The sequence below is a fragment of the Seriola aureovittata genome, chromosome 21 (assembly GCF_021018895.1).
Source record: "Seriola aureovittata isolate HTS-2021-v1 ecotype China chromosome 21, ASM2101889v1, whole genome shotgun sequence".
In the NCBI taxonomy this organism is placed as follows: domain Eukaryota; kingdom Metazoa; phylum Chordata; class Actinopteri; order Carangiformes; family Carangidae; genus Seriola; species Seriola aureovittata.
Genome location: NC_079384.1, coordinates 14,007,704 through 14,026,153, shown reverse-complemented (window position 1 = coordinate 14,026,153; position 18,450 = coordinate 14,007,704). Strand labels below are relative to the sequence as shown.

Genomic DNA, 18,450 nt, shown 5'->3' with positions numbered 1-18,450 from the left:
ACTATACACATATGGAGATGCAGGATTAACTAAAAGGTCATTTCTTTTTCTTTTGTTTTCTCTCAGGTCGGGAGCCGTCCATATCCAGCGATACTCGTACCGACTCCTCAACGGACAGCTCGAGTCACCGCGCCTCTCGTAGCCGACCTCTCCACCAGTCCACGGGCAGCCACCTCTCCTGTGAATCCCAGACCACGGTGGTCTGTAATTACGACATCGGCACACCACCGCACGGTGCTGACGCCAGAGGTAATGCTGGGAAGTCCTGAAGCAAACTTATCCATACTCACAAAGTGCAGCTGCTCCTTCAGTCAAGACGCTTTGGAAGCGCCAAAACTGTAAATACACAAGTGAGCACAATGTTTTCAGAGAGTAAGATAAAGTGCTAAAGGATGTAGGTACAAGGAAGAGCAAACAAAGGTCAGTTTTCATATATCAGTGGAAATGAAGTGAGCTCTTTGTCCCTGTGCTTCATCACTGCAGACTCTTCAGGTTATGTGCCTCGTTAGTGGTTATTCTCATATTTACTTGCACTGTTGCCTACATAATTGGCCCCTGTGGGATAAATAAAAAATGTTATTGGATTTACTTTCTCTCTCTTTCTCCTCCTCTTCTCCCATTTTCAGAGTCAGCGGTGGAGGGTCCTCCCCGCCCTCCCTCTCCTCCCCTGCAGGAGTACAAGGAGACGGCTGTCTTCCTCCTCTCCTCTCGCCGGCCTCTCACCTCCTCCTCCTCCTCCTCTCGTCCCCTGTCCTCCTCCTCTTCGTCAGGAGTAGGGGGCTGTGAGGGAGGGGTCGGGGGCCCCCACTGGGAGGATGAAAGCACCAGCAGTGAGAGCAAGTCCAGGTACTGCACCACTGACACACATGGACTTCAGACACCCTGCCTATGAATTCACATTCAGACCATGTAAACATGTACATTATTAGATTGTTAATACTGATGCATCATCACTGTTGTGTCTATTATTAGATACTTTATGTAGACTACGTTTAGTCCAGTGGACCCTAGAGGTCGGGCTCCCTCCGAAGGGTCACAAGATAAATCTGAGGGTCCGTGAAATGATTCATGAGGGAGGAAAGAAGAAAAACCAAAGTTCTGCTACGCAAAGTTCTGTTTTTACTTTTATAAGCGTTTTTATAATTGTTGCTTTTTTGCGAAATATTGGAAAAATTTACAAGAAGATAAAAGTAGCATAAAATCCATATACTCAAGTAAAGTTCAGTGAATTGACTTTTACTTACTAAAGTTACTTACCACCTCTGGTATTTTTACAGGATTATTTGTCATGCTACCATTTATAAATTAAATAAAGGTCAAATAAAACTTTATAAAAAATTCAGGGGTTGAGAGTAACTCATTACAAGCGGGTTCATTAATGGAACCTTTCGTGAGTTAAGGTAGTCCTTTTATTGTCACATGCTCCTCATACTGTCCAGTAATATGTAACCACAACATCGAACACTACCCATATTATCTGGTACTCTTTCTACAGTATCTGAATATAAGCACTACATCTTTACTACTACACCACTGCCTGTTTTCAATCTGCTTCCGCCCCCTGTGCCTGGATTAGCACTTAGATTGTGAATTCAGCTGTGGATCTTGAATGTTTCTTCCCATATGTGTTTATGTTCATCGGATGTTGTATATCTCAGTCTGTGTCCTATCATTTTTTTGAGCAGAGCCACACCACCAAACTAAAATGCATATGATTGTTGCAATAAATGGTTCAAGCTCTATGTGAGTGTCCTGACTGAACTGTAATTATATCATTTTGTAGGTCATGTATTTTTACTTTTTTGATTACCTTATTAAATGAGTTATTCTACTTTCTTAGAGATACATGTGATGTGCACCTTCTTAAGTGGTTTCTAAAAGTCAAGGAACTTGTATTTGAGTGTGATATGACAGGATCCTCACCACTCCTGAAATCATGTAACATCCTGTGTAACATACTTCTCACCTGCTCTTTAGTTCTTCTGGAAGCCGCTACAGGCCGACCTGGAGGCCCAGGAGAGAGGCCCTGAACATCGACAGCATCTTCACCCGCCAGCGAGGCTCCTCTCTGGGCTACAACACCCTGCCTGGTCCCTCTCTCCCTCCGGAGCCCCAGGACTCCCTCCCCTTGGCGGGACCCGCTCCACCCACACAGCCAGGGCTGCAAGAGGTGGAAGGGAGGGAGATCGGGGAGTTGGAGGCGGGGTTTGGGCTGGTCGGGCAGCCCAGGTCTCTGGGCAGCGGGCAGACGATGGGTCCCCCTGCCCCTCCACCTCTAAGAGGGGTGGAGCACCAGCCACGTCTGATTCAGAGGATGGAGAGTGGCTACGAGAGCAGTGAGAGGAACAGCAGCAGCCCCGACAGGTAGGAAACTCACAAATAACAATTACTGTCTCCTCTTTTTCTGTCTCTGTTGTTGATCTTCTTTCTTTGTCGCTTCTCTCTCTCTGTTCAGTTTCACTTTATCAGCATCAAATACAAATGTGACATTAACAACAACAAATGGTCCAGCAGTCGTGTATCATAACAACGAATCAATCAATGAACACATTCGTCTGCCTGTGTTGTGTGCATTCTCAACATTTTTGTCTCTCTCTGTTTTCTTTTTCTTTCTCTCTATAGGGAAGTGGGGCAACAAAAACGGGTGCTGATGTCCGGCCCTTCATGGCGCTCGGTGCCCAAGTCGAAGAGCAGTGGTGCCATCCTGCAGGAGCTTCCCTCACCCAGCTGGGGTAGCGGCACCAACACAGGTGTGTTATTTGTGCATGTATTTGCACATATCCACTGCCATTTGCATTTGATTTGATTCACAAGTTATTCTTCATCTCCTTTGTGGGTCTGCGCGTGTTCAGGCTCAGGGCGCAGCGAGCTGGACGAGCTGCAGGAGGAGGTGGCGAGGAGAGCCCGCCAGCAGGAGCAGCAGAAACGGAGGGAGGCCGAGCGGGAGGCAGCCATGGGATTCAACCCTAAACCCAGCAAATTCATGGACCTGGACCAGCTCCAACATCAGGGTACGGATGAAAGAAGGATGAAAAGAAAAACAGAGGGTAGGAGCGGGTAGAGGAGGAGAAGGAAGAGATGTATGGGAGTATAAACGTTTTTGGGAAGAGCAAAAGTTTTAGAGTTGGTTCACCGAAATTATTAAAAACATATTTTCCGATCACCTCTCCAGTGGTATCTAGCCATGAGGATAGTTTTGGTTTTGTTTGCCCACGTTTTAAGATACATGTCTCTTAGATTTTTGTCTCTACTCCAATGAAAGTGAGTTGAATTTTATCTATGATCTTCACAGCTGTGAAGGACTTTTTCTTTTATCCAAATTACTCCAAACTTCACTATCTGCACAGCTAGATACCGTGAGCAGTGAGAAGGGAAAGTATATGTTTTCTTGTGAAAATTTGTGTGAACTGACCCTTTGATAAGTGTCAATGCATTTAAAGCTGCACAGGGCTAACATCGTTATTTGATACAACCTTGTTTGATAATTTTGGATTTCAATCTCAATTTTCCCCTTAAACCAAAGCAAATCAATGGAATTTCAATTGGAGAGATGTGAGGCTCTGATTTATTTATTTATTTTCTTAGCTCTTGCGTCATTTCGTGATTAAGTGTATTTTTATGTTAAAATCTTGCCAGGTGCAGCTTTAAGGTCACATTATCACCTGTTGTCTAGTTTAGCAGTGACAGTGACTTGTATGTCCGTGCTTCTGTCTGACCTCCTCTTTGTCCTCGTTCCCATCTGTTCGTCTGTCTCTCCATCTGTCTCCCTGCGTCGGTACTTTTTATTTGTCTATTTTAACTCAGACTGTATATACTGGGTTTTTGTGTGTCATCCATGAGTGTTTTATGTCAGAATAAGTGTGTGTGTGTGTCTGTGTTCCAGATAAGTGGGGAAACTCTGTGATTCCCATTTTAAAATCAAAATCCCAGTCCAAGCTCAGAGCTCTGATGTCCCTGCCAAACTCGAGAGAGTTTAGTGCGTGTGTGTTTCTTAATTCTCAAAAAGACTGATTGTGTGTTTGCGCTTCTGTGTTTTTTTCCTTATACACAGTATGTGTGTTTGAGTATGCTTCTGTGTTAATGTTGATTCATTTACATACATATAAATAGTCACGTATGTATCTGTTATATATGGTGTATCTTCATGTGTGTGTGTGTGTGAGATTGTGTGTGTTTCAGAGCTACAGACGTATGACTTTGACTCAAGTCGTATTTAAAGGAGCACCCCACCAATTTTACCTTAAAATCTATTTGCTCTCGTCACAGGGAATGCTGAAACTGTAATGTCTGCTGTGGCTCTGGAGGAGCTTTGTCATTTTCTAGTGCAATTATTCACCTTACACAAACTGAACTGGCATGGAGTTTCAAAAAATTATACCAGGAAGCCAGGATCTGACAAAAGATGTACAGAGGTGCTTTATGGGAAGTGTAGGACACAGTGTTTATGAAACTTGACTAGGGACAAAAAGTTGGGATATCTTGGCCTTTGTATCAAATCTTTTATTATTCTTTTTTAATCCACATTGTCTGTGGATGGCAATGTTGGTGTGTTGATTCAACACATTGATCCAGACTGAAATATCTCAACAACGATTGGATGGATTGCCCAGAAATTTTTTACAGACATTTATGGTCCCCAGATGATGGATCCCAATGACTTTGATGATCATCTTGAGTTTTCCTCTGGTGCCACAATGATTCTAATTGGTGTGAGAGTTCACTTACTTAAATGAAATACACTGTGTAATTACAAGTGCATTGAAAGGAACTTTCAACAACTACGAATAGATTTACAGTCAGCGTTCAGACACCTGAGATTTGTGCGTCTTGACTTGCAATTTGCAAACAAGTGAGCTGACTTGGACAAAGAACTTGTGACTTAATCTGACAGACTTGACACTTGTCTCGAGAGACATTTCTGGTGTGCTCCCAAAATGTTTATCCATATTTCTGTTCATGTGTGTAGAGATGTTCCGATACCATTTTTCCTTCCTGATTCCGATTCCGATACCTTAACGGCCGTTACCGAGGACTGATCCGATAAAATTGCGTCTTTTTTTTTTTTAACAGCTGTATACTACTAACTGATGAATGTGGTATAATTGCTGTCGTTGTATATGCCATACAACGACAGCAATTATACCAGTTAGTAGTATACAGCTGTTAAAAGCAAGCCTTTTTTACAACCCTCTGTAAAATATGAACAGATGCATGAACACTGTAGAATCTTTCTTTTATTATCTAATTTGACTGTCAGTCATAAGAAAATAAAAAAAACTCTAGGGATAAATAACAATTCCTACATTAGCTGTCTGAACATCCGCGCCACGTCTCGAAGTTAAAGCTTTGTATAATCTACACGTTGCCTTTTTACTGTTTGGACTTTGCTAGTGACTAACGTTCCACTATTTACCAGAAATTATTTATTTTTCGCCGAGTTGCCAGTGGCAAGGCATCACAGAGCGGTGAGGAAGAATTCATTTCAGGTAAAAGTGACGGGGTGTGAAACTATAGAGTTTATCAATAAATTAGCGGGTATTGGATTGGTGCATAGACTTGCGTACTCGCCGATAACCGAGTCTGTATTTTAGGCAGTATCGGAAGCATTTCCTATACTAGTATGGGTATCTGAACAACTCTATGTGTCTATGTGTATTTTCATGCATATTTGGTCCATGCATCCACAAATTTTAATTTTCTGTGTGTGTGTTTCTGAAATCAGAAAATGTGTGTGTGTGTGAGATTGTGTGTGTTTCAGAGCTACAGACGTATGACTTTGACTCAAGTCGTATTTAAAGGAGCACCCCACCAATTTTACCTTAAAATCTATTTGCTCTCGTCACAGGGAATGCTGAAACTGTAATGTCTGCTGTGGCTCTGGAGGAGCTTTGTCATTTTCTAGTGCAATTATTCACCTTACACAAACTGAACTGGCATGGAGTTTCAAAAAATTATACCAGGAAGCCAGGATCTGACAAAAGATGTACAGAGGTGCTTTATGGGAAGTGTAGGACACAGTGTTTATGAAACTTGACTAGGGACAAAAAGTTGGGATATCTTGGCCTTTGTATCAAATCTTTTATTATTCTTTTTTAATCCACATTGTCTGTGGATGGCAATGTTGGTGTGTTGATTCAACACATTGATCCAGACTGAAATATCTCAACAACGATTGGATGGATTGCCCAGAAATTTTTTACAGACATTTATGGTCCCCAGATGATGGATCCCAATGACTTTGATGATCATCTTGAGTTTTCCTCTGGTGCCACAATGATTCTAATTGGTGTGAGAGTTCACTTACTTAAATGAAATACACTGTGTAATTACAAGTGCATTGAAAGGAACTTTCAACAACTACGAATAGATTTACAGTCAGCGTTCAGACACCTGAGATTTGTGCGTCTTGACTTGCAATTTGCAAACAAGTGAGCTGACTTGGACAAAGAACTTGTGACTTAATCTGACAGACTTGACACTTGTCTCGAGAGACATTTCTGGTGTGCTCCCAAAATGTTTATCCATATTTCTGTTCATGTGTGTAGAGATGTTCCGATACCATTTTTCCTTCCTGATTCCGATTCCGATACCTTAACGGCCGTTACCGAGGACTGATCCGATAAAATTGCGTCTTTTTTTTTTTTAACAGCTGTATACTACTAACTGATGAATGTGGTATAATTGCTGTCGTTGTATATGCCATACAACGACAGCAATTATACCAGTTAGTAGTATACAGCTGTTAAAAGCAAGCCTTTTTTACAACCCTCTGTAAAATATGAACAGATGCATGAACACTGTAGAATCTTTCTTTTATTATCTAATTTGACTGTCAGTCATAAGAAAATAAAAAAAACTCTAGGGATAAATAACAATTCCTACATTAGCTGTCTGAACATCCGCGCCACGTCTCGAAGTTAAAGCTTTGTATAATCTACACGTTGCCTTTTTACTGTTTGGACTTTGCTAGTGACTAACGTTCCACTATTTACCAGAAATTATTTATTTTTCGCCGAGTTGCCAGTGGCAAGGCATCACAGAGCGGTGAGGAAGAATTCATTTCAGGTAAAAGTGACGGGGTGTGAAACTATAGAGTTTATCAATAAATTAGCGGGTATTGGATTGGTGCATAGACTTGCGTACTCGCCGATAACCGAGTCTGTATTTTAGGCAGTATCGGAAGCATTTCCTATACTAGTATGGGTATCTGAACAACTCTATGTGTCTATGTGTATTTTCATGCATATTTGGTCCATGCATCCACAAATTTTAATTTTCTGTGTGTGTGTTTCTGAAATCAGAAAATGTGTGTGTGTGTGAGAGAGAGAGCCATGTATGAACTGCAGGTGTGCAGGTTTTCCCCTCCAGCTCAGCACTAACTAAATCTATATCAGGGATTATTATGTTGTCCTGTCTGTCCTACTGTGTGTGCTTCAGTGTGTTCAGTCTCATGTACCTGACACACACGCAGAGACACACACATCCCTGCGAGCACACTCAACCTTGATGAAGTGAAAGGACGCCTTGCGAACGAACAGATGGCATCACTATCAGTGCGATTACATAACAGAATTTGGGTTCCCACATCCGTATCAATGGTTTCAGGCAGACTCCAGACAATCTGCCTCAGTGTTTTAGAGGACGTTACAGCCAACAACAACAACAGAGCTGCCATCAGCCCTCCTTTATTCTGTCTCTAGCCATGTGAAGTATGCAAAATCAAGCCAAGATGGGAGATGGCTGCTCTTTTGTTGTCCTTCTCTGCATCTTTATTATAACAAACTAACATTCAGGGTGCGTTCACAAGGCTACGCAATAAAGAAAGCTTCCTTCCTCCGAAAACAAATCTTTTGATCTTTCCCTTGTCCCCCCCCCCGTCTGGTGTCTGTAGCTTAATGAACGTAGCCTCGACTTTGCTCCTCACTTATCTAATGTTAACTTTTTGACTCACTAACCACAGTACAAATTTACATATTGATGCATTTACAGTAGAGTTGCAAAGTGGGAAGAGATGTTGGGTCTGGAGGTATTTTACCCCATTTTAAAGTCTTCCTATGATGCTCGTTTCCTCGGAAACTGAACAACAGCCATTGTTGCCATTGTTTCCACAAGTGGAAATGACAGGATAATGCTGGTTAAGCATACAGTACTGCAATGGCACAGTGGCACAAGTAGAGATGAGCATTGACTTGAGCAATGTCTGTTATACAGTACACTAACCTTTGCCAACACAAGCTAATGGTCATACCAAACCAATTCAAGCATTAGTGTATTAACTGGAGAAAAGACGCATTTTATCACTGATGACTTCAACCTTTCATTTCTAAGAGAAAAATGTGCTATTTCATCTTTAGATTTTTATATATTTGTCTGTTTTAGTTTAGTATAGTGGAAGGCCAATATACTACAATACCCATGAGCCTCTGAGCTGTAGCAAATCTGGAGTGCTCTTTTGATGTAATTTGAAACAAAACACCATGCCATACATTTATCTAAAATTGACCCAGAACATGAACTGATTTTCTTCATTTAGAGCAGCACACACAATTGAATTGTAAGCTTTGTTACTTGGTGCAATGCTCCTTGGGAGTCGTAGTTGACTTTCCTTACAATGTTTTTATGTACACATGCTTTCATATTTGACTTTTTTATAATCAAAAAATCATATTTTTAGTGTAGTTGCTAATATTTTGTTTATCTGAAAGAAATTAAGTAACCTGACATTGTCAATGCAGAAAATAATAGAGGACACCCGAGATAAATCTTCCCACTTTGCAACTCTGTACAAGTGTAAAATACACACACATTGAGTTACAGTAGGAGGAGCGTAATGCATGCCAGCCCCCTCATAACCACTCCTTCTGCTCTGCTTCTCTTTTCTCTGTCTCCTTTTGTCTCACCTGTCCTTTCATCCTCCATATTTTGTCTCTGTCTTAATCTTTTACTCTCGTTCCTTCGCGTATTCTTCTTTGCTGTTTCCTTTCCTTTTCCGTTCCCTCACTCTTTCCTTCTCTGCCACTCTGTCATTATATCTTTCTGTCTTTTCTCCTTTTTATCTCCTGCTCTGTTGTTAACATCTTCAGCTGTGCTCAGACCCCTGCATGAGGCTAACGCTCATAGCGGATTGGCTGTAGCTGCGTGCATGAGGAGCACTGGGGGTCCAATCAAACGCAGGCAGGAACAGGAAATGGAACGGGAGACAGGAAGCGCCCGTCCACAGGGGCCTCACAGGTACCACCACTGTCCCCCTTTATGTGTCCGCAATGGTGCCTGTTTCAGTATCACCTCAGACCCCCTTCCTCCCCCCTCCACTTTGTGTGTGTCCTCAGCTCAAGCTGACCTCAGGACCCCTCTGTGTGTGTGTCCTCTGGGTGCTGGCCATCTAAAAACACCTCAACACCTTCATGTGTGCGTCTGCAGCTCTGGCTGTCCAAAATCCCAGAATCCCCCTGTTTTTGTAACCCCCTAGCACTGCACTCTCACATCCTGCTGAATGTGTGTATGTGTGTCTGATTGTGTATGTGTGTGTGTTTTCTCAAACACACACACTTGACTATATACAGTAACTTCTTATCCTCCTTTGTGTATGTGTGTTTGTTGCAGTGCAGTAAAAACCTGCTTTGCTGGGCTCTGTGTTGCCATCGAGAATAAAAAGAGAGAGACCGAGTTGCTCTCTGCTTTTCTGTGCTTCACTGCTTCCCCTTCATTGTTGTTGTGCTGCTCTTTGTAGCTGTGTGCTGCCAAGGCTTCCCTCTGCTCTTTGTGCGCCGCTGATCTGTCCCTCTGTGCACTGTAAAGCTGCAGTCCGTCACTGTGTTTCTGCCCTGTGTGCTGCCGTGCGATTGCAGTCACAGATCCTGCGCTGTGGTTTGTTTTCTGCTCTTTGCCGCTGTGTTTGTGTGTTACAGTAAGTCAGTCTGTTTCCCTCCTGATGTGTGAGTGTTTTTTTTGTGTGTGAGTTTCTGCAGCGGAGTTTGTGCTGAGTGAAAAACTGTCCAATTTGATATTTAAAAAGAGTGAGGCTGCACATGTAGAATAAGACATAATACAGTATTTTGCATTTAGTGTCGTTAAATAATGACAATAACTAGACTCCAAGCACCCAACAGGCTTTAGAACAAAAGGCTCACTGATAGTGGAGTTGATTAATTGATTAATTGGTTAATTGGTCATCAGAAAATTAATTGATTGATTGTTTAAGTTGTCATTCATGCAAACAAGTTCTAGTTACTCAGTTTTGAGGATTTGTTTCTTCATCTTGGCAACAATTAATCAAACAAATAATAAAGAAATGCATTGATTAGAGATATAGAAAATGAATAAAAACAAGAGATACAGAATAAAAACAGTTTAAAAAAAAAAGTTAATTTCAAAAAGTATAGTTTTAAATTCTATTCTTGATTGCAAAGGTCTGGTCTTCTCTGGTTCTTAGTAACTACAAAGACCTCTGAGTATCTCAGGTTAAACTCAGGCTCATATGGAGTTAACAAGTTAGAAATATGGTCAGGAGCTGATCCAATTCATGCCTTAAAGGTCGTCATTAAAGCTTAAAATCTAATTTAAAACATTCCCCCTATTAGATCCTGTAAGGAGTCTTGGTGCTGCATTTGGAGCCAGCTGATTGGAGGTGCTAACTGAGTGGTGTTAATGTTGGGTGTAGTCTCGGTTTCATCAGAACTGAAGCAAAATTTGGTCGAAATGAACAAACTGTAAATCCAAACTGATAACAGCAGGACTGAAGGGAAGGAAGAGAAGGAGGAGGAGGTAAAGCTCCAGCGCTGAGCCTCTTTTATTACCTTCCTCCTCTCCTCTATTGATCAACACAAGCCTCTGATTTATAGCTCGCTGCTGCAAAGCCTGCTGGGTAATTACTAAGGCTGAAAAGAGACGGGAGAGTTAATGTGGGGGATGGGGGCTGGCACTCACGTAGACACGTACAGGTCTGCGCGCACTTACATCAAAATAGACGCACACAAATTTACAGACTTGCTGTTCACACATACCAACACACACACTAGTTTACTACACACTGATAGAGTGCAGTCTGTGTACGGAGTCTCCACAGAGAGGATGCACTAATGTTCAACATATATCATATCCTCCACATATCAATGTATGTAAATCAATAAAGTAATATAGTGGCCCGGTGAGACTGAATTGCTCCATACTGTAGCAGCCACATTTATTTTCAGTGTTGATATACTGCGCCAGCACTCAGTGCAGCAGAGGGTAGATTGTTGTTTTGAAAATCAGATTAAACTGGAATGTTTGGTTGTTTGTGCTGCATATGTTCAGATCAGAGAGTGGAGTTTGTGATCTGTCAGTCAGCGGAGCTCAGCTTGTGCCTGACTCATAAACAGCATGGCTGTGAAATCCCATGCACAATGCGATGCTTGCACAAGGCTGCATCATTGTGTGTTTGTGGCGTGTGTGTGTGTGTGTGTGTGTGTGTGTGTGTGTGTGTGTGTGTGTGTGTGTGTGTGTGTGTGTGTGTGTGTGTGTCTGTGTGTGTGTGTGTGTCTGCTTGTTTATCCTGGTATGCTGTTGTGACCTTCCCTCTATGCAGTAACTCACCTGACGTCAGAGCTTTTTTTTTTTTTGTGCTGCTGGCTGACTGACACCCTCCCTCTCCTCTCTCTCCTCCAGTGAACAGCCTGGCCCGGTCCAAGTACTGCTGACGCCCAATCAGGAGGAGGAAGAGGACCAGGCAACGCCCAACCAGGACGCTGCTCTGGGCCTGGACCCGCCCCCTCCACCCTATCGGCCCTCTCCCCCTCGACCCCCGCTCACCCTCAGCATCGCTCACCCTTGCGCCCCTTCCAGCCGAGGGGAAGAGGAGGATGTGGGCGGATGCGTGGGGAGGAGAGGGGAGGAAGGTGAGGATGGGAGGGAGGGGACGGGGGTGAGGCTGTGTGAGTTGCTGCAGGCAGGGGGGGTGAGTGTCAGACCTCTGGGGAAGCACTTAGCCATCTCTCTGCCCTCGCTTCCTCTGCGTCTCTGGGATACACACACCACGCACACCGCACACTCCACACACCTTGAACCCACACACGCGCACCCTCCCCCTCTGCCCTCTACTCCTCCCTCGTCTTCCCCTGTGGAAGCCTCTGGGCCTAGGAAACCTCTCACGCCTCTCTGGCAGCCTCCTCGGCCCCATTCCCCCACCGGCGCCGCTCAGCACTGGCCGAAGCACGGGGCCGCTTGTGACAGCCGCACACGTCATTGGTCCTCCTGGAGTTTGGACCGCCCCGACGCCGTGGTGACGCCTTACAGCACGCCCCCCGACTGCTGTGTTCCCATCAGGCCACAGACGTCCAGCCAGAACTACAGCTACAGTTGCCAGTCTTCTCCAGGGCACTACAGCTCCCAGCTTGCCCCAGGGCAACACAGTGATCCCTGCTGTGAGCGCGAAGAGGCTGAGCTGTCTGAGCTTGACTCCCTTTACCAGGCCAGTCTGCAGGCTGGGAGGACAGGTACACACGCACACACACACACACACACACACACACACACACACACACACACACACGCAAAGCCAAGAGCTGCTATAATACAGCCTTAAACTAGTGAACTGTTTTAATTAATTGAAAGTTATTATGACCACATACATGAACGATGAGGTGGATCATTAGATATGAATCAATAATTATGAATCAATAATTTTGATAAATGGTGTAATTTTGTCATTTTGTAAAGAATATGTTTTGTTGGTCAGATTATATGGACTTAATGATTAATCGATCAATCAAAAAGACTTAGTGATACTGAAAATAATTATCAGTTGCAGTCCTGTGCTACTGTATAGTAAAGTTTGCTGTTAACTCCAGAAACTGAAATTCACATAATGCACAATATGTCTATTATTACATTTGGATTCTGCTTGAATCGAGGTTATAAATGTACAAAGATACACATGTAAAACCATGTTTTGTGGACGCTCAGTGGTCTTTATTATTGGAAACCAATTAAAAGCTTTGTCCCAGTTCTATACTGTACACACTATTTCTAAGCAGGTTGTAAATGTGTGCTGTGTGTTTGCACTGTAAAAGTGACAAAATTATACTTCATATACGTCAGTATACACACTAAGGAACGGTTGACTTGTGAGTGTGCTGTATTCTGGAGTATTGTACCATTTCCTTTCAGTATAAAACACTATATTACATCTGCTGTTTATAATTAGCATGTAGCATGGGGTTAGGTTAGGACAGGTTGTTGCAGCTAATTCCGGGAAGTTATGAGTCTGGGTTTTTTATATGGATGTTCGACATTTCAGTGTATTTTTGCAGAGCACCGCTGCACTTGTGCTGTCACATTACTTTACTAACTCACAGAACTTTATATTAAATTCCAGCCAAAATCCAAAGTTTCCACAGATAAATTACAGGAAAATGTTTATAAATTGATGCACAAGACATGCAGAATTTTTTAATATGCTAAAATGAGGCAACCACAGAACAGATTATTCAAAAAGTGTGATATATAGCTTCAGTGAAGGGTTGGAGCAGAATTCATATTGAATATATGAATGATGTTGTCAAAACTGCTGTGTGTGTGTTCAGGCTGCAGCCCATCAGAGAGGCTCATATCCAGGGTGGGAGGGCAGGCTCGCTCCAAGACCCCCAACGCAGACATGGAGAGGAGTGTGTACGGGGCGGACTGCGCCAGCACCCCCACCTACCTCAACAAGGTAACACCTACGTAATCTTTCAAACAGAAATCCCCTCACATGGTCACTGGGCATCATTTGGATCCATTTCCCATTATCTGACAGACTTTTCTCCCTCTGCAGCCAATGATGTTGCGGGATCTGCGTTTTGGGGTGGAGCCTGATGACGGGGAAAATCTGAGGCGAATTGGACGCAGCCTGAGCGGCACAGTAGTGACCTCGCGCCGCAGCCGCCTGACTGCAACCCGCAGCTTTGTGAGTGTGACTTCCTCATCTCTGCTGCCCCCCTGTGGCCATGCTATTAAACTGCATCTGCCCGATTTCCCGCCGTGGCATTTTACGCATTGCTTTTCCCTGTGCTCTTGTTCCCCGCTGTTTGTCCTGTTTCCTCCTCTTGTCTCGCTTTTTCTGTCCTCCCGCTCTCTGCTTCTCTTCCTTCTCTTTCCTCTCTCTCTCTCTCTCTCTCTCTCTCTCTCTGTCTCTCTCTCTCTCAAAGGTGAAGCAGGCTGATGTCAGTGCCTCTCCTTGCTTACTTCCTCTCTTCTGAGTCCCTGTTGCTATTCCACCACTATCATCTCCTCCATCCTCCTCATCACCAACACCTTCTCATCACCACCTCCTTCCACTGCTTCACAGGTAAACACTGCGCTGAGCTGATATTACCTCACACTTATAGACTTTAAAGGCAAATACCATTCATCTGCTAAAGACTGGGAACAGTTTACTTACTGGATTTCCTTGGTTGAGCTACTTTGCGTGCCAGATGAGTGGCTTCAGAGCACTGATATTCCTGATATTTTATTAATTTTCTGGTGAACATTTCACTTTCTGGCAAAGCAGACCCATCTGGCACAAAAGTAGGCTAAGTCCCTATTTGCACATGGCCATATCCTGGGGATGTGCAGTGATTTGTAATAACTGTGGACACCCAAAGGTGATTTTCATCCCTGTGCGAATCTGTCATGTGTCAAATTTATTTAAAACTTCCAGCGGAAATCACCTACATTTTGTACCCTAACTGCATCCAGATGCTACAGGGAGGATATCTCAACAGTTTAATTACTAAGGTATCACTTCGAAGAATATAAACAAGGCTCTGTGATTTCATTTAGAAAATTAAGTTGTGGAATAAGTATCATTTTAACAAGAGCAACCAACAGAATCAGGGCGAATGCACTTGTATTTCCAAATGTTGAAGGTTCATTCTGTGCCAACGCACAGGAATAACTGCAGACATCCCTGGATTGTTTGTGTCATTTAAGGTCCCCCTTTCGCGGAACTTAAAAGGTAACAAACAGTCTGACAAGCAGAGGTGTCAGTTCAGGTTTTTACACTTATTCACTTTCAGAGTGCAAAAATCACACCTCGCTGCGTGAGTTGAGGCTAATGCACATCGATCTGAAGGATTCCTTCAAGATGTTGTTATTCATGCCTTATACCAATATGTTCTCCAGTGGAGACACTATTAAATATATATATTATTAGTAATATTTCCATTAGTTTGCCCTCATTGGAAGATGCTTCATTCCCCAGATGTTTCGTGCGGTCTTGCCTTCATCAGGGAGTTTGTTTGCCTATACGCGCTACAGTGCCAGTCCTCGCTGACCAGTTGTTCATTCTCTCCTCTTGTCCAGGAGCTGTCGGGCGGCGCAGGGAGTTTCTGGCTGTGTCTGACGGGGGTCAAGCTGTCTTCTGACCAGAGTCCCACTCTGCTTCACTAATGTCTCACCGCGTCCACTTCCACATGGGGCATCAGCGCCGGGGTCCTCGGCGGCCTCGCCTTGACGGACCTGGAATTGGCTCAGGAGGATCAAACTCAACTCCTATCCTGTCCTTTCTCCTTCTCCCTCAAACGACATGCACACGCAAAACACATGCACGCACACATGCACATCTGCACTGACGTAGAGCCTCCCTCAGCGCCTGCAGCAACCTGCTTAGCCCCTCCTTGCCTTCCTCCCTCCCTCCCTCCCTCCCTCCCTTCCTTCCTCCCTCCCTTCCTTTAACCTACTATTCTGTCTATGCAGTCACTCTGACCCCCAACTACAACCTCAACCTTCCCCCCTACTTCCCGGGACTGTTGTTTCTCGTCTCCCCCTGGGTTTTCCGAGGGTTTCCCCTGTGCAGTCAGCCTGGCGAGCATGCCGCTTTCAGTGGTGTTGTCAGTTTGGCGTTGGTGGCTCACCGGCCGGGTCTGATCAGGACCTGAGCCCTCGGCAGACTCGCCCTCCATCCCACAGGACCCTCAGCTCAGGGGGAGGCTCTTACCAAGTAGCCACGCCTCTTCCTCTTTCTTCACGGGCATTTCCTGTTGGACGCACACGTAGCCGAACTGGGTCTGTTTCAGATGGACAGCCATATTTTTTCTCTTTTTGTTTTAGGGTTTGTTTGTTTTTCTTCTTCCTGTGTGCGCGCACAGTAAACCCGCCCGAGACCGAACTCTCTATAACTAAAAGTCATGTACAGAAAAACTCATGTATGAAACCTGTATGTTAATTAATAAGACCTTATGGAATGTTGATAATGATAATTAACGAATATTGATAAACTTAAAGTGGTACTTCCTCATGTCTGCATTTCAAATACGAGTGGAGTGCACTTCACAAGTGTCTAGCTGGAGTTTCCGCCCCCCCAAAACCGCTCGCCGACCTAATGACAGCTCTCCCGTTTCTACCGGGAGATTAAACAAGAAAAGCGCTTCCTTTTTCTCTGCTTCTTTCCTCTCCTTCTTTCCTTTCTTGCTCTCTTTTATTCTCGCTTGCTTTTTTTCTTCCAAACAGGAAACGGTAGCACCAGAAATAGGCCGGCAGGGGAGGAAAGTGGAGAAGGAACGAGAGAATGTAGGTTAGGGAAACCCTTCTCTTAGGCTTTATCAATGAAACTAGAGACGACTCAAGTGCGCTTTGCAAGGTTACTCGGCAGAAGTGCACTTTCCGAAGGCTATTTGACTGAGAAGCAGGTGGAGAGAAGTCGATGGCGTTTGTTTTACTTAAAAGGCCTCAGGTGAACTTCAGTGGCACTTATGAATCCACACTTTTATTATTTCTCCCACCCACTGAAACTGGTTTTGAGACCTCAGATGTGAATAGGAAAAACGCTCATCTTCAGCCTGAGACAGTGACATGTCTAATATGATTATGCTTTATGTGATATATATGTATTAGAGGTATATTTTCAGCCAGTGAGCTATCTTCTTCAGAGATGTCAACCATTCCTCAGTTGTATGAACAGTTATTATACAGTAATGAACAGTTATAACTTAACTCACTCCCCCCTTTACTGAGTAGCATTCTGACATGTGTAGAGTATGTTTATTATATGCTTTATTCTATTAGATATCATATAAAATAACAAAGTCCTTATGAAACAACTGGCCAATGTGACGTTTTTCAAGAATTTACTGATGTTGATTGATCGTTGTAACTAAACCAAAGGTTGGCACTTAACTCAGAGAGCATATTTAACATTGCTGTTTTCATTTAGGTTCCGATTTTGTTGTTGTTTTTTGGTTTGTTTGTTTGTTTGTTTGTCAGTTTGTTTTCGTTTGGGTTCTGGATGTGGGAGAATGTAGCCAATTGTAGCGCATGAGTCCGCTATGCAAATCAACCTTCCCTCACGATCCTGTATCAGAGACAGTCAGGAGGCAGACACACCCACCCACGGGCGCTCTCAATGGACTCTAGCAGAGACACACGGAGAGGAGGAAGAGAATCTCACGTTTAATGCTGCTGGTGAACTTTGTTGTTCTGCATCTACTACCATGTTTCATCCAATGGAATGCAAAAAGAGAGCAACAAGGAGGGAGAGAGAGCGAGGTGGAGAACGAGAGCGAATGAATGTAAACTAAAGGATGAGAGTGTGTGTTTGCGAATGAGATGATGGTCAGAGACAGAGAAGGGTGGAGAGTTAACTGCTGAAGTTGGTTTATTGTTTGTGGGTGTGTGTAGACTATGTGTGTCAGTTCTGGGGTAGTGTTGCTCGGGGAAAGAGGGAACCTGTATTTTTGCAATAAAGTTATTACCAATGCACTCCCACAGGGGGCGTAACCACCGTAACATGTCTGTTTGTTCATTTTGACCACCTCTCTTTTACAGGAACGCCCTGACACAGTCACACACTCTCACACCGGGAAGCTTCCCCAGAACAACCACAGTCTAACCTGATGGCCACTGGCCACTGAAGCAGTTGGGGGGCTTTGCTCAAGGGCACCACAGTGGTGTTGATGAGGGCTGGATGAGTGCAGCTCTTTCACTTTTCCCAATCAGATTTAATCCTGCCAATCTGGGGATCGAACCAGCAACCTTCCAGTCACAAGATCGCTCCTCAACCTTCTTTTAAACAACAGGAAAACTAAATCCACTGTAAATAGTAACTGTCTTTCTTTTATAGTTGCTCCAAAGCAAAAATTATTATTTCATGACTTCTTTCTGTCAATTCCAGTTGAAAGTAAGTGTAAAGTGAATGAACAACACACTACCAGGCCTGAAAATTTCTATTCTTAGATTTTTACCTCCCCTGGGGCAAAACTATGTAAATATTCTGTGGAGCATGGTGCCAGAAAAAAGGCCTTCTGTTACCACAATCCAAATGATTTACTTCTACTTATACTACATTGAACAGACATATTTTTATTTTTGAGGGAATTGAACAAGAGCAAACCGTCAAGTGAAATATTCACTCATCTAACAAACATCGAGTTTGACAATCCTATGATGTACACTGTTTTCAGCTATGGCACTTGTTTTTATAGGCAAAGGAATTATTTCAAACTGGTTCAAACA

General features: G+C 43.6%; 1 protein-coding gene across 4 annotated transcripts in view; it reads left to right on the top strand.

Moving 5' to 3' along the window:
- The window catches only part of usp54b (ubiquitin specific peptidase 54b), a 59,535-nt gene extending 41,811 nt beyond the window's left edge, over positions 1–17,724 (top strand). For 3 of the 4 annotated variants that reach the window (XM_056366066.1, XM_056366065.1, XM_056366067.1), the window contains 10 exons: positions 67–249; positions 627–846; positions 1,978–2,364; positions 2,623–2,750; positions 2,853–3,011; positions 9,084–9,231; positions 11,647–12,473; positions 13,563–13,690; positions 13,793–13,924; positions 15,304–17,724. In XM_056366066.1, the coding sequence (XP_056222041.1) occupies positions 67–249; positions 627–846; positions 1,978–2,364; positions 2,623–2,750; positions 2,853–3,011; positions 9,084–9,231; positions 11,647–12,473; positions 13,563–13,690; positions 13,793–13,924; positions 15,304–15,390 (2,399 nt within the window). In that variant the 3' untranslated portion in view covers positions 15,391–17,724. Of the gene's footprint in view, positions 1–66; positions 250–626; positions 847–1,977; positions 2,365–2,622; positions 2,751–2,852; positions 3,012–9,083; positions 9,232–11,646; positions 12,474–13,562; positions 13,691–13,792; positions 13,925–14,165; positions 14,306–15,303 lie in introns of all 4 variants that reach the window. The other variant, XR_008826268.1, reaches the window with a different exon arrangement.
- Positions 17,725–18,450: the final 726 nt, after the last annotated feature.